A 16,015-nucleotide genomic window follows, 5' to 3' on the forward strand; every position below is an offset into this window, starting at 1 on the left:
AGATCACATTTTGACAAATTTATTCAGAAAACCATGAAATTCCAAAAGGTTCACATACTTTTTCTTGCCACTGTATGTATTCATGCATGTATGTATCTATGTATGTTTGAATGAATTAATGTGTGTATGTATGTATGTACCAAGAGCACCTTAAAAACAAATTCCTTGTGTGTCTGCGTTGATTCTGATTCTGATTCTGAACTAATCTTTTCTTTAAGTCCGACTCAGGCCCAAAAAAAGAGGCCAACACATTCACACCTGGCCAGCTACCCGCCCATTTAGCAGCTGCAGACGTAGTGCGCATGCGTGGGGCGATTTTGCCCTTGTGTAGTTGCGTTGTGGTGAGAGGAAGTGTAGAATGAGAGCTCGGTAACTCGACCACATGTTGTTGAGTAGATAACTTCAAAAGTTGAGAGAAATTCTTTTGCAAACGAAGTTTCATGGAACAATCTGGTAGGTAAACGCTCAAAAGAATGCTTTGAGTGTGTCATGTGTGCGTTTTTAAGGTATTTTTTAACTTAGTTGCGGTGAACTCGACGACAATGTGTGTAGGCTAATGCTAATGCTGCTAGCGTTCTGCTTTGTGGCTAAAGAGCTAGGCCTCAAACCGTTACTGTTAGCTTTATTGGCTGCTGCTGCTCTCCGTTGCGTATCTTTCTGATAAATTTTCATCCGTTGTAATCTTTCCTTAGGCCTCGGCTTTTTTTTTTGCGTATATTTAATAATTTCTCTTTTCATTTTTGTCGAAATGGAGCGTACAATAAACGGCTTCAGATGTAGCTTGCTAAGTGGCGGGCTGTCTATTAGTCGGCTAACTTTGTTAGCCTAGCATTTAGGTAACGATTAACCAGCTTTGCTGTATAAAAACTTGTAATTACGTTTACGGCATTTATACAACTGAGTTATGTCTATTGCAACGCGTGTATTTCAGTCGGTTTTTTGTTGACTAAATATTAGTTCAGATAGCTAGCTAACGTGCTAGCTCGTGTTTGGTGTTTTAGCTCAAATCCGGGCTCGAGAATTTCGTTTCTGCGTGTTTTATGCGTATGTACCATGTTGCGTATGTTTCGTGGGAGAAACTTGCAGTTGTTTTCCTCCGTTGGCATTTGGTATCCGTTTGTCAACGCGAGCGAGTGTTAGTAGATCGAAAAGGTGCATTTGAGTTATTTTGCGTAGTTAAAATTCTCAACACTTGCTAAAGAAGTCTCTGCGTCGTTGGCAAACTGTGACCTGAGTTGGATCAGGAATCAGTGACTCCCGGGGCATTAACCTGGTAGGCTTCCAGGGGGTCCTGTTACAAAGCTGAGGGTTAGATACACGTTTGATTTGACCGATTAAATCACTTTCCCAGCTGTCGCATGCATATGGACACGTTTGTAGTAGACACAGGTAACCTAATCGTAATGGGGTAATTGCTAACGCCTCGTCATCCAAGGACTCGCCCCTCGTTTGCACCTTATTCACTTTGTATCGACGTCGAATGCCCAATCAACAAACTGTTGCCGTCTTGTCTGTACGCTTGTGTTCATCATGGATAAACGGTTAACTTTTTTACTTTGGGGTTTTTCTTTGTTGTTGTTCTTCTTTTCTTTTTTTAATAAATCTATTTGTAAGCAGTCCTGCTTGCTTGACTGGAATGAGCAAGTACCAGCGGCTCAGCTCGTCATGAGTTAGGATCAGTTTATCACAACATTTTCACACTTTACTGTTATAGAATATTTTTAACAGTGAGCTTTTTAAAAGACAAAATTGTAACATTTTCCCTGTATCTCACTTTAAGTGCATATTCAATTTGCTATTTTACAAGTTACCGATTTCTTTTTTTTTTTAAATTATTGTCTAGATCTGCAACTCCCAGAAGAGGCCATGACGGGGATGGTTGGTGCAAATGCCTCTGATGGTGGGGATGCTGCTGTCATGGAAGGTGCAGGAGACAGTTTCATCCCTGACCTTCCTAACTTGGCACCTGAAGCTCAGTGGACAATGGACCAAGTACCTGACACTTTTGCTGCTCTTGAAAATCAACAGAACCCAGAACAAGGCCAGCTGGATCAGTACGAGCAGTACTTGATAGATGGGCATTCACAGTCTGCGGTGGATCAAAAACCGGGCCTGGCTGGACCGCATGATAATTCCACGTGTGTTGATGGAAATCAGCCGGACACTAATGGACAGACTGCAGAGGGTCATCTTAAAGAGTCGGAGCTGAGCTCAGAAAAGCAGGCTGAAACAGGCAGTTCAGACAGCCCTGCAAATATGGAGCTTGAGGATGGGTCCAAAGAGGAAAGTGAGGTAGGAGATGCTTCGGTGCCAAAACCTTTACTCCCAGCTGACTTCGAGAGACTCTACAAGGTGGTTGAGGATGACCCTGAGGACTTTAATGGCTGGGTCTACCTCCTGCAATATGTTGAACAAGAGGTGAGTGCTACATAATCCAGTGAACAGATTAAACAGAGTATGTCAGGTTCATTGTAGATTTAATGCAGTCTTGTTTTCCAGAACCATCTGTTGGCTTCCAGAAAGGCGTTTGATGCCTTTTTTCTACGCTACCCCTATTGTTATGGATACTGGAAGAAATATGCAGACATAGAAAAAAAACATGGATACATACAGGAGGCAGATGAGGTAAGATGGCTCTTTGTTTTTAAATACATGCAGACATGTATCTTTTTTTCCACATTTGAATTTATTCAATGCTGTTACAATTCTTGACTTGGTGCATTCTTTCCTGTCGACACAGGTATATCGCAGAGGTCTACAGGCCATCCCACTCAGCGTTGACCTTTGGCTTCATTATATAACTTTCTTAAAGGAGAACCAAGACACTAGTGATGGAGAGGCTGAGAATCGCGTACGGGCGTAAGTAACTTGTCTACAAGCCTAGTAGCTGGACTGGTTTCTACCTAAATAAAATGAATGTGTTTTTTGTTTGTATTCTATATCCTGTGTGTGTATATAATATATAATTTTATTTATTTATTTATTTATTTTTGTTCTGCCCCTCAGTGCCTATGAGCATGCTGTTCTTGCTGCGGGTACAGACTTCCGGTCAGATCGTCTATGGGAAGCTTATATTAGCTGGGAGACTGAGCAGAACAAGTTGGCCAATGTTACAGCCATTTATGACCGTGTCCTGGGTATACCAACTCAGCTGTACTCCCAGCACTTCCAGAGGTATGTGTGGGTAATATGCTCTCTACCATGTGGGTGAACATCAGAGACAACACTAAAGACATTAACATCTTTTTTATTTTTATTTATATATGCACCAAAGTATACAAAATTCTTTTAACAGTTAATTGCTTATTCTGTCTTATTTACAGGTTCAAGGATCATGTCCAAAACAATAATCCGAAGCACTTCCTGTCTGAAGAGGAGTTTGTTCAGCTGAGGTTGGAACTTGCAGCCGCCAATAAGCCCAGCGGAGAGGGAGAGGAGGAAACCCCCAGTGAGGAGCTACCGCCAGGCACTGAAGACCTTCCTGACCCAGCAAAGGTAAGAGCCCAAGCTGGAATCTTTGTGGGTATTAAACATGCCAGGGATAGGGAGGATCCTACCTGATCCTGGAGAGAAGCAAAACTGTACAGGTTTGAAGAGGTGTCTTTCCGTTAGCAGCCAATGAATACCTGAGGATCCAAGTTGGCATCCAATCAGGGAGTCGATCTAAAAGTGGGACGGGACCGTGACAGAATGACACCGTCCCTCAGCCCTTCCTCGGCTTGGGCCACAGCTGATGTGCAGGGTGTGCATTCCGTACTTATCCCAGCGCAAGATGCTGCTAATTTCTCTCAAACTCATGGTGATGTAAAACCTTGGTAGCTGAATATGCAGTTTGCACGTCACTCGATAAGTTGAGCATGCTGTAATGCGATGGCACATAATTGTTTGTTTCTCCTCTAGAGAGTCACAGAGATCGAGAACATGCGACATAAGGTGATCGAGACCCGTCAAGAGATATTTAACCACAATGAACATGAAGTCAGCAAGCGCTGGGCCTTTGAAGAAGGGGTAAGTGTTGAATTTAACTTGCTCTAGATCTGGGTGATATAACGATATGTATCATGATAGACACGTGATCGATAGTGATCTAAAATGTGCTTGATAAGACGTTCGATATTTTTTATTCTTTGTCGGAAGAAAACAGAAGTCCCGAAGCAAGTTTGGTTGCATTAACAAAGGCGCTCACTCTCTGGTAAACTAGCAACGTAGGGTGTGACACTCTAACAGCCAATCATGTAACAGTATCATGTTTGTTTGCGCCATATCGTTGTCTTGTGCTTGTGCTGGATTCCTCTTCAGTAACTGATGAGCAGAAAGTGAGGAAACAAAGTGGGACACTATTAGAGCATCTGTTTTCAGCAGCAGAAAACATTTGTTCAAAGTGAAGGGCAAGCCTCAATTCTGAGCATGTTGATACCTTTTTTGTTGCAATCACATGCTCCTTTAAATACTTTTAAAGCACACATGTTGAGAGAGACTTTTATATTCTGATTAATATATATATATATATATATATATATAATTTTTTTTTTAAAGCACTCGGTGTGAAACCATGTATGGCCTCTAGGTCCAAGTTCCTGTCCATGTTTTTTGCCTCTTAAATACCACAAAGCATTCCAGATTAGACAGTAAAGGTTTGTTAAGGCTGATCTGTAGATTTTGAATCTTTTAGTTCTGAAAGTTAAGTCGCATGACTTAAAGGCAGTATTTTTGTATTATTATTACTATTCATTTTAATGTTTGCCTTAGTATGCCTCAACTTTGTCATTGTTCACAGTACAAGTACAGACAGAGAAACAATGGGTATCTAAATGTTTATTTTTGATAGAAAATATTGTTGTATGCATTGCATACTATGCATTTAAAAAATAAGTTAATTTTTCTAAAAAAGGAAACCAATGAGTTATTCATTTTAAAGCACTATTCGGACGGGGTTAGTTCTACGTGGGGGTAAAGTAATTATTACCAGAGCTTCTCGGTGATTTTAGTCCCGTCCGAATGTGCCATCTCGGTAATCATTACGGACAATGTCAGTAAAGATTACGGCGACTTTTACCTTCTGTAAAAAGGTCAGGAAAAATTACCTCAGGTAATACTAATCCCGTCCGAATCGACCCGCTGTAAATATGTACCGTAAAATTCAGTCATTTCCTGTTTAAAAGTAGTTTTTGGTGCGTTTTGCAAGTATGGAGGCGCCATGTTGTCTGTTTGCCCACGTGATAACAGGAAGCAACGTCATACGCACATGACGACAAGGAGGTTACAGTGGTGCGTAAAGCGAGTTACCCCTCCCACTTCTGCTAGTTTTACTGAGATGTCTTGTCCTGTGCAAATTATCCAATTAATATTACAGACGTCCTGAGGTAAAATTGCATTACTCCACGTCCCCACGTAAAACTAATCCCGTCCGAATAGGGCTTAAGAGACATCTTTAATTAAGCAAAAATACATTTTATCTCATTACTTGATTAATCGATGAAATTTTTGGTAGAATACTTGATTACTAAAATATTCGATAGCTACAGCCCTAATTATAGGTCTACAAAAATATACTTAAATACTTAAACTTCAAGTATGATTAGAGTAAGAATAAATTGAGTTACTTTTTCATATTTCTGCAGGTTTTATATTTCAAACAATGTTACTCTACTGTATCAGGTTTGTGTTTTATATTACAGATGTATCTAAGTCTACCTCAGTTTTATTTATGTTTACAAAACAGTGCACATATTTTAAAACACTATTCACCAGAAGGTGAACAGCTAGTGAACTTCCTAGCACTAAACTTGCACTAAATTCTCAGGTTTCTCTGTTTATATTTAACACTTTGCACTATTTTATTACACTTTATTAAGCATTTCTTACATTTTCTTTCATTTTGCACCTTAAATGTTAAGAGATAATTAAGTGTTCATTGTGACTTTAGACTTATATTTACATTTTATTTATTTGAGTTTACCTGGTTGTTGACATTACTGTCTTAAAAACTGAAGGGATTATGATAAGAGGAAGGGTAAACTTAAAATAAAAATGTTTTCTCCTGGTCCTTATTTTAAATGGGTCATAAAGTTCAATATATATATATATCTATAGACCGATATGAAACACTGACATCGTGATAGTTTTTGGCCATATCACCCAGCCCTACTCTAGATGTGTTTATAAATTATATAAATGTAACAGTTACATTTAAAAAAAATTCTACTTAAAAATACTACTTTAATAATACTTGTTTGTCATTGTGTGTGGTTAGGAAGTTTGTGAGTGTTTCTACTGTGCTAAACTGTGGTTGTGAGCAGAAAGTTTTTAATACTTCCTACAGATCAAGCGTCCATATTTCCATGTGAAAGCCTTGGAGAAGACTCAGCTTAACAACTGGAGGGAGTACTTGGACTTTGAACTGGAGAATGGGACGCCGGAGCGTGTAGTGGTTCTGTTTGAGCGCTGCCTGATCGCCTGTGCCCTGTACGAGGAGTTTTGGATAAAGGTAAATAGAGCTCCTTTCGCAGAGACGTTCGTTCCTCCTGTCCCCCCCAATCAACGTTTTCACTTCCTCAGTAAAACTTCCTGCACTCTTTGCGTGTAACGTTGATATTTGACTGTATCTGTTGTATTAGGGGATGGCCAGCTTGCCACACAAGATTTGAGTCCAGCATATGCCAACCTCGTTGCATCTCTCCGTCTCCCACTACCTTACAGAAACTTATCTTATTGGTTCCATGAAGGTGCTGATGGGTTTAAAACAGAAATTCTCAAAACGATCTTGTCAATGGAAATTCACCAGTGCAGGAATCAGAAATGAAAGCTTAATTTCTGTGTTATTTTCCCATTTCTACCTTTTATTCCCTTTCCCCCTCTTTCTCTCTGTCCTCCCCTTCTCATCTTTCCTTCTTTACTTCTGAAGTATGGCAAGTACCTGGAGAGCTACAGCACAGAGGGAGTGAGGCACATCTTCAAGAAAGCATGCACCGTCCACCTGCCAAAGAAGCCTGCCATCCATGTTCTCTGGGCAGCCTTTGAGGAACAGCAAGGTGAGTTTTATTGTACTGCTGGTATAATGTATTGTCCATTTTAGCTGTATGAGTGGAACTGTGGTACAGCTACAGATCAAGCCTTCCTAGAGGACTACTATTAATGCACAACATCAAAACACAGAATTAGGATGTTACTTAACCTCCTGTCTAATAAAATGTATCATGTTAAAATGTAGTATATATTATGGCTAACATGAAATTATTAAATTCCTATTTGAAGACGCATTGATTTGATATTTTCTTTATTTTTCCAGGGAACATTGATGACGCTCGAGGCATCCTTAAAAGCCTAGAGGAGGCTGTTCCTGGGTTGGCCATGGTGAGATTACGTCGCGTGAGCCTTGAACGTCGTCATGGGAATTTGGATGAAGCAGAGGCTCTTCTGGAGGACGCCATCAAGAATGCAAAAAACACAAGCGAATCAACCTTCTTCTCTGTGAAACTGGCTCGGCAATTCTTCAAAGTACGGAGGAGTGTTGGAAAGGCCAAGAAAGTATTGCTAGAGGCCATCGAAAAGGATGAGGTAAACTGACTTTTCACTATACATAATCTACACTTTCATCTTCTGTCACATAACTTAAGAGATTTGCCATAAATTCTGGTTTCTAATAACTAGTATTTTAGTTTCAGTTTGAGGTAAACTGACTTGCATTTTAAGCAGCTTATTGATGCAGGAAAACTGCTAAAAATGTATAAATTGTTGGGCTCACTCCATGTCTGATCCAATCCCCTAGACTAGTCCCAAGCTGTACTTGAACCTGCTGGAGCTGGAGTACAATGGAGATGTACCGCAGAATGAGGCAGAGATATTGGCATGTTTTGACCGAGCACTTAGCAGCACCATGCCATTAGACTCGCGTGTCACATTTTCACAGCGAAAAGTAGAGTTTCTTGAGGACTTTGGAAGTGATATAAATGTGTAAGTGCAGCATTTCTTTACATAACTTTTACCACTTGTATTGCTCATCTTTTCTCTCCTTTCACCTTCAGAAATGTTTCCAAAGAGCTCCGCTAAGTATAAACACATGAGGCCCTCCTTAAAAATATTCTTGTTTGCCGTAACCCAACCGACCGTCAATTTAGGACCGACTCAAATTTGTTTTTGTTTTTTTGCTTTAAGTTCAACCGAATTTCCGGTTGTAAATTTGCATTTAGACAGACCAATTCTTTTTTTTTTTTTTACTCTTCAAACAACTAATACAAAAGCAATAAAATAATATTAATTATTTCAGTAAGTATTGTAAATATATAAATTGCCTAGGCCTACATACAAACGAAGTCTACGTTCTTTCTTTTAAATAAAAACCCGTGACGTCATCTATGTTTACACTTGGTTAATGGATGTCACACTGGCATGTGCATTCGCTTCATTTCATTCTCACTCATTCACTGTCAGTCCACGGTTCAAGTTTGGTAATGATGGCTGCGGCTGCAGTAAACAAAATGTTCGCAGTCACCATTCAGACGTACGGGTTTAGGCGCCATAATACATCTAAAAAATTCATTAAAACAGCTCGACACCGCTTTAACTGGAAAAACTGTGACCAGCATCAAAATAAGGTTCGCAATGATGTGCCCGAAGGCACAGGTTGAAGACCCAGTCAGTGATGTCACGATATGCTAATTTCGTTAGTCATACCTACGTAATCACCATCACCAAAATTGTCTTTTTTTTTAACATTGAAACTTAAAAAAAATATCTATAGACCTACCTACCTACCTTTTTGCTGTTACTGCAAAGCAAAATATTTTTAAGGATGGCCTGACTGAATTTTTTTATTGTCCCAGTAGCATGTGCATATAACCATGGATGTTTATTTAAAAAGAAGTGCTTTGCTTTTCCTTCTCAGGCTTGTAACTGCTTATGAACAACATCAAAAACTTATGAAAGAGCAGGAGTCCACTAAGAGGAAAGCAGAAAATGGGTAAGTTAACCCTGTTTTTTTTGTTTTTGTTTTTTTTTTTAAACCCTGCAAACCTTATTTTCTTTCTTTCCCATTTTAACATTCATCCTATTCCTTTTGGGCTTAAAATGGATACTAGCTCTCAGTTTTTAACAACTAATAGTTAAATATTTCTAAACTGGATATTTTCAAAGGTCACAAGAGCCAGATTCAAAGAGACAGCGCATGGACGATGGCTCAGCAGCATCTGGGCAGATGGCACCAGACATGCAAGCGAATCATGGTGGATACAACTATAACAACTGGTATCAGGTACGGTTTCCTAAGCGCTGTATAATGACCTGGTTCTTTGGCTAGGAATTATCTTGACTGTCTTGTCAAACTTTGCTAAATTTGCTTTTGTGTGATGCAGTTCTCTGGTCTGCTTTTTAAATTTAATTTTAATAATTGTTTCTCTTTTTTTAAATAGCAATATAACAACTGGGGAAGCCAGAACACCTGGGGCCAGTATGGCCAGTATGGCCAGTATAACCAGTACTACCCACCACCCCCAACATGAATGGCATGCAGTCTGATGGAGTGATGCTGAAATCCCTTTTACCTGTTCTTATTGCTACTCTTGACATTCTCAGTCATTTGACATGTTTCTTTGTGTTCTGAGCATGTGCGTTGGAATTGAAGATTCTTTTTCTGTAAAAAGGTGCGGATGTTTATTTTAGCCTGGTTTAGTGTGGTCTCTGGAAATTGTTGTTTTTGGATTAATTAAATTTGTATGGAAGGAAGTAGAAAATTCTGAAACCCTCTTTCTGCCCTCCTAAATGACATTACTGTTTTCAGAGCCAAATGTGAAATGAAGGCTTTTTATTTTGAATTAATTTCATAATAAAGAGATTGCTGAGACATTTGTCTTGATTTTTATGTGCTAGATGACACAAACTACTGATGATTTTTAGGTGTTGAACTTTTCGGTACACTGATTTGGCAGCTAGCTTTACATTACAGCACAACAGATTGACTTTTTCCTTATTTCTTTTTGTTTTCCCCGTGCTTGAGGGATAGATACAGACAAGCAACTAACAGAATATTGAAAGCTTAATGTCTTTCTGCAGAGTATAACATTCCCCAAATAAAGAGAGAGAATTTTTAAATAATAAACAGAGAAAATTAAAAATAAACCAAACAGGAAAAAGCTGAATGCTAAATAAAAACATTTTTTATTTGGAAAAACACGTCAACATGTTTTTTAATTGATAAAATAAATATTTAAGTGTATTTAGTTTGCAAGATTTTACTGAAATATCCAATGATGAGGAAATGTCTGAGGACAGATTTTAAATTTGTATTTTGTGAAGAGTTTTTATCTAAGCAATAAAAAGATGCTCCAGAACAATGCATTTCTGAAATTCTCTAGGAGTTGACTGTCTAGCTGAAAAGGATGTTAATAAACATTAACTAAAATGTTAATAAAAAGCATAGCTTGCATTTCTATCAAATGTGACAATCATTGTAATTGATTTGCTGTCTTGGTGTGTTGTGCGCTTTTGTTTTTTGTTCTGGCTCGTTCACCAGAGAAGAGGTCAAGAATGTAATAGAAACAGTCCCTACGGATTTATTTCCCAATTTTATTGGCACATCCGTAACTTTATTGGACATTCTAGGCAAAGGTGCTTTACTCTGTGAGCACAGTGACGGCGCATCGCTCACCGCTACCGGGAATATTTCTCTCCAACGTGCGTTCACTGTTAACGAACTGAACAACTTCAGCTAATGTTTGGGAAAAACAAAGACATTTCTTCATATTCTTCATATTATCTTGTGCTTCATGGAAACATGGCTGTGCGACACTAAATCCCGACTGCAGCTATAGCAGGATCCCAACTCTCCAGAGCAGATCGCCATGCGGAACCTTCTGGTGCAAAGATGTGACAGTGATTCAGTAATACTGTTCTGATCTTGAGTATTTTTTCTTGAACTACAAGCCCTTCAAATCCCCACGTGAGTCAGTGTTTACATTCCACCGCATGCCAAGGCACAGTGGGTGCTCGCTGATAGTGTGTGTTGCACACATCAGTTATTATCGTCCTGGGCGACTTTAACAAAGATAGCCTCACGCAGGAACTCCCCAAATACAGAGATCCATTAAATGCCCGATACCAGCTGCAATAGGACACGCTGACCACATCATGGTCCATTTCATGGTCCTGCATACATTCAGAAATTAAAGCTCTCCAAACCTGTTGTGAGGACATCAAACGTGTCTGACTCAACCTGCAGGTGGATCACAGTGTTTCTGACTGACAGGAGACAGCATGTGAAATTGGGAAAATAAGTCAAGTCAAGAAGCTTTTTATTGTCATTTCAACCATATGTTGCAGTACACAGTGAAACGAGACAGTGTTTCTCCGGGATCATGATGCTACATAAAACAAAGACAGAGCTAAGGACTTAATAAGTTAGTTCTAGATACATAAAGTGCATCTTTGCAAACAGTGCAGGACAAAAATATGTCTCTGACTCTCTGACTATAAATAAAGGCTCTGAAAGGCTGTGTTCTTTCTCCTTTGCTTTTCTCCCTATATACCAACAGCTGCACCTCTAATAAAGTTTGCAGATGACACCACCCTCGTTGGGCTCATCTCTGATTGGGATGAGTCTGCTTACAGGATGGAGATTAACCCCCTTGGTGACCTGGTTCAGCAGGAACAACCTGGAGCTCAATACAAAGAAAACATTGGAGATGGTGGTAGATTTTAAGAAAAACCCAGCCTCTCCCACCCCAGACTCTCAGACACTCTGTGTGACTCACCTCACAACTGTGGACTCCTCCCGCTACGTGGGAACCACCATCACCCAGGACCTCAATTGGGAGTTGAACATAAACTCTCTAGTTAAAAAAAATTACAGCAGCGGATGTACTTTCTGCAACAGCTGAAGAAGTTTAACCTATCAAAGGCTATGATGGTGCACTTCTACACCTCCATTGTTGAGTCTATACTCATCTACTCCATCACCATTTGGTGTTGGTTATATATTAAGTTATTATTAGTATTTATTAAAAAATCTATCTATCTATCTATCTATCTATCTATCTATCTATCTATCTATCTATCTATCTATCTATCTATCTATCTATCTATCTATCTCTCTCTCTCTCTCTCTCTCTCTCTCTCTCTCTCTCTATCTATATATCTATCTTAAAAAATACTAATCTGGTTACTTATTCATTCATTTATTTATTTGTTTGTTTGATTATTTATATAACCTTTGTTTCCCATATTTATGCATACATAAATATGCATAAATGGTGTGTTGGTGCATAGTAATAATAGAGAAGATGCATCTGGACACCTGGACTGCCCAGGGACATATGCCCGGATTCTTTTTGTCAACTTCAGTTCAGCCTTTAATACTATAATTCCAGAAATTCTCCACTCCAAACTCCTAAGACTCACTATCCCACCCTTCCACCTGTCAGTGGATCACCAGCTTCCTGACAGACAGGAAACAGCAGGTGAGACTGGGAGGTTTCACCTCCAGCATTTGGACAATCAGCACTGGCGCTCCACAGGGATGTGTCCTCTCCCCACTGCTATTCTCCCTCTACACTAATGACTGCACTTCAAGTGACCAAACTGTTAAACTCCTGAAATTTGCAGATGATACTACGCTCATCGGTCTCAGGATGACAATGACTCTGCATACCGGGAGGAGGTGAAGCAGTTGGTGCTATGGTGCAGTCAGAATAGTCTGGAGCTAAACACCCTCAAAAATGTGGAGATGATAGTGGACTTTAGGAAAGACCCCTCAACACTACTCCCCCTCACAATATCCGACAGCCCGGTGTCATCTGTGGAGGCCTTCAAGTTTCTGGGCACTACCATTTCCCAAGACCTGAAATGGGAGTGCAACATAAACTCCATCATCAAAAAAGCCAAGCAGAGGATGTAATTTCTATGTCGACTAAGGAAGTATGGTCTACCACAGAAGCTGTTGATGCTGTTCTACACTGCAGTCATTGAATCTGTCCTGTGCACATCCATCACCATCTGGTTTGGTGCAGCAACAAAACGGGACAGGAACAGACTGCAACGCACGGTTAAAACAGCGGAAAAAATAATTGGTGCCTCCCTGCCCACTCTCCCTGCTGCTATATATTGTACAAAAAGCATATTGCACAATATTGTTATTTGCACTCCCACACTTTACGTACATTACTGATCGTTCATATTCTATATTCATATTTAATACTCATTCTGTCTATATTGTATCTCATCGTCTGCATTTTCTTGTATACTTTGTATAGTATAGTATAGTGTTATTTATTTCTGTATTTTTGAGAGTCACAAACAGCTGAAACCAAATTCCTTGTGTCAACACACTTGGCCAATAAATCTGATTCTGATTCTGATGACAAAGTTCTGTACATGTGACCCTAGTAGTACCAACCAGCCAATCCATTCATGACGTAACGCCTTCCCAGAATTCTTAGCCTTGCACATGCGCACGACAGACGATACGCTGGTCCTTTTCTCGCTCCGTGTGGAACGATTAGCACCGTGCGATGTAAGGCCCGTCCGTCTTTATGTATTTATTATTATTATTTTCATTCTTAGTGGTGTTTAAATAGCGTCCGTATGCGTGTAAAAGGCTTGGGATGTGCGCTTTACGAGTTTTTCGGGTCTTTTGCAGTATTTTGGGAGTATTTATTGCACACTTTAGATCGCGTGCCTCATGCGCGTGAGCTCTGAGCCGAACAGTTAAACTAGCTAATGCTAACAGCTAAACTAGCTAATGCTAACGCCACAGCTAGCTCGATGCTCGGCTTGTCTGCCGCACAACACGAGAGTCGTTACACGACACGTACTTAGTTTCTGCTTGGTTACTTTTATAAGCTTTTTTATTTGAATCCAACTCAAACGTGAGTCATTTAAAATCACTATAATAATCAGGTCGTGTTGTGATGAGGAAAAAAAAGTCGGTAGCTGCTCACTCAAGGCCGGAAGTGAAGGAGAACCGACTGGATTTAATCAGAACCTCTTAGTTGTTTTCATTCTGCTTTTGTGATGATTTGTGGTTTAATTTCAAGGCTACAAGAGACGCTGAATGATTGATTAATGACGTGGCAAAAAACAAAACAAAAAAAAACAACAACTGAATACTTGTACATGATGAACAGTTTAAGTTTTCAATTTTAATCAAGTTTCATTGTTTTTCTTTACCTCAAGCAATCAACATGCAGCTCTTCGTGCGTGCACAGAACCTGCACACCCTTGAGGTGACAGGAGACGAGACTGTCCATGATATCAAGGTGAGACTCTGAGACAGATTGTATTCTACAATATATGATGTAGTTATAATAATTAAATAAGTAAAACAAACAGGGTCCTATCACAGATTGAGGGTTGATCTGGTCTGACCTGGAGTGGATTTGTTGTCATTTGATATCACGCATCTAGACAGTATTAAAATTAGTGCATGAGCAGTGAGTTCGAATTTTTTGATATTGCCTCTTATCTAACCAAAGTTCCAGCAACAATTTAAAAAAATTAAATGGAAAAATCACAAAGTATACAAAGGTGCATCCGTTTGATTTCTGGGGGTTATTTGCACCCGGATGGGACTAAAGACTACTATTTTGAGACTTTATAACTAATCTATGTGAAAACAGTAGGTAAATTGGCCTGTAACAAACTTGTAGGCACACTGAGGAATAAAACACAGATATGGCTGATCTCGATGGCGGACTTCAAGTAAATTGAATTCTTTGTATACGGATATAAAAATGTACAGAAAATTAACCCTCACCTTCTGATCATTCATAGTAGAGAATACAGCATAGCTGCAGTATAAGATTGTTTTGTGTCTTGTTTAATGTATTGTCATTCAGTGCCACATTTACATGACCTGAGTCATGTCTGATTAAGAAGCTGTGTAATCTTCCATTTAAACCAGTATCGCAAGATATTGAACAATGTGGATTGTCGCAAGTGCGCTGATGGGGACAGTGCAGACTAAATGTTTTTTTTTCTTTTTCCAGGCCCATGTCCAGACTCTAGAGGGTCTTTGTGTAGAGGATCAGGTACTTCTCCTATCTAGCACTCCTCTGGAAGATGCTGCAACCCTCGTGAGCTGTGGAATTTCAGAGTACTGCACCTTGGAGGTTGTTGGCAGGCTTCTGGGAGGCAAGTCCATGATTTTTTTTTTTTTTTTTGCGGTGAAGAACTGCACTTTTAAACTCCTGGACCTTGATTAGTGTTCAAGAAACTGTTACTGCAGTTTCATTTGCTATTTATAAATGACTGCAGCTTATTGGAGCCACATTTAGCTGCTTAAACAGTTTAAAGCAGGTGAAATCTGATGTGGCTCCTGTTTAATAAAGAGTAAACATGTGTACAGGTTTTTATTTTTACTAGTGTTTAAGCAGAGCAAAAATGTTTTGTTTTAAACAGGTATTATTTTCTTTCTCTTTTAGGTAAGGTCCACGGTTCTCTGGCTCGTGCTGGAAAAGTACGGGGACAGACACCAAAGGTGAGAGCATAGTTTATTTTTTAAAAGTCCTTAATAAAATGGGTTTGCTGTGTTTTGGTACTGTTCTATGTCTCTTCTAATCATACTAAGAACTCATTTTGATTTCTGAAGAGCAGTGACTCTAGGCTTTTTATTTTATTTTTTCTGGATTCAGATTAAGGATTGTAGTGTACCTTCTTCCTTGATTTGTAAAGAAGTTAAGAATGATGCCACATTGTTGTACTTGTATGTTCTATTCTTTATTTGAAATGCAAATCTAAATCTTAGTTATGGTGTGAGTAACTTAAAGCAGGAATGATTGAGGGAAAAGTAAGCAGCAGAGGTCACATCTTTCTGTATTGCTTATTTCAGGTGGACAAGCAGGAGAAGAAGAAAAAGAAGACCGGCCGTGCTAAGCGTCGCATCCAGTACAACCGTCGCTTTGTGAATGTGGTGCCTACATTTGGAAAGAAGAAGGGTCCTAATGCCAACTCTTAAATAGTTTTCTGTAACATTTGTTCATAATAAAGTTGCAGGTTAAAAACAGCAGTGTACTCTGTTTATACTACC

At 39.4% G+C, this 16,015-nt stretch overlaps 2 protein-coding genes across 2 annotated transcripts; both read left to right on the plus strand.

Annotated features, from left to right (window-relative positions):
* Positions 1-254: 254 nt before the first annotated feature.
* On the plus strand, positions 255-9,838 carry prpf39 (PRP39 pre-mRNA processing factor 39 homolog (yeast)). Its single transcript, XM_027149444.2, has 14 exons — positions 255-453; positions 1,844-2,418; positions 2,500-2,625; positions 2,741-2,859; positions 3,007-3,174; positions 3,324-3,495; positions 3,901-4,008; positions 6,323-6,487; positions 6,905-7,031; positions 7,289-7,557; positions 7,769-7,953; positions 8,885-8,959; positions 9,133-9,250; positions 9,408-9,838. Exons 1-14 carry the CDS (start codon positions 441-443, stop codon positions 9,495-9,497), a joined length of 2,310 nt encoding a protein of 769 aa, XP_027005245.1. The 5' UTR covers positions 255-440; the 3' UTR covers positions 9,498-9,838.
* Positions 9,839-13,368: 3,530 nt separating this feature from the next.
* faua (FAU ubiquitin like and ribosomal protein S30 fusion a) lies at positions 13,369-15,991 on the plus strand. Its single transcript, XM_027149481.1, has 5 exons — positions 13,369-13,501; positions 14,164-14,246; positions 14,976-15,120; positions 15,411-15,466; positions 15,818-15,991. Exons 2-5 carry the CDS (start codon positions 14,172-14,174, stop codon positions 15,941-15,943), a joined length of 402 nt encoding a protein of 133 aa, XP_027005282.1. The 5' UTR covers positions 13,369-13,501; positions 14,164-14,171; the 3' UTR covers positions 15,944-15,991.
* The last annotated feature ends 24 nt before the right edge of the window (positions 15,992-16,015 follow it).

The sequence above is a fragment of the Tachysurus fulvidraco genome, chromosome 16 (genome assembly GCF_022655615.1).
Source record: "Tachysurus fulvidraco isolate hzauxx_2018 chromosome 16, HZAU_PFXX_2.0, whole genome shotgun sequence".
Taxonomy (NCBI): domain Eukaryota; kingdom Metazoa; phylum Chordata; class Actinopteri; order Siluriformes; family Bagridae; genus Tachysurus; species Tachysurus fulvidraco.

Coding starts and splice junctions, on each gene's coding strand:
- prpf39 (XM_027149444.2), top strand. Junction 2,860..3,006: donor GCTGAGAATCGCGTACGGGC/GTAAGTAACTTG, acceptor TCTGCCCCTCAG/TGCCTATGAGCATGCTGTTC. Junction 3,175..3,323: donor TACTCCCAGCACTTCCAGAG/GTATGTGTGGGT, acceptor TCTTATTTACAG/GTTCAAGGATCATGTCCAAA.
- faua (XM_027149481.1), top strand. CDS start 14,172: ATGCAGCTCTTCGTGCGTGCACAGAACCTGCACACCCTTGAGGTGACA. Junction 14,247..14,975: donor AGACTGTCCATGATATCAAG/GTGAGACTCTGA, acceptor TTCTTTTTCCAG/GCCCATGTCCAGACTCTAGA. Junction 15,467..15,817: donor TACGGGGACAGACACCAAAG/GTGAGAGCATAG, acceptor TGCTTATTTCAG/GTGGACAAGCAGGAGAAGAA.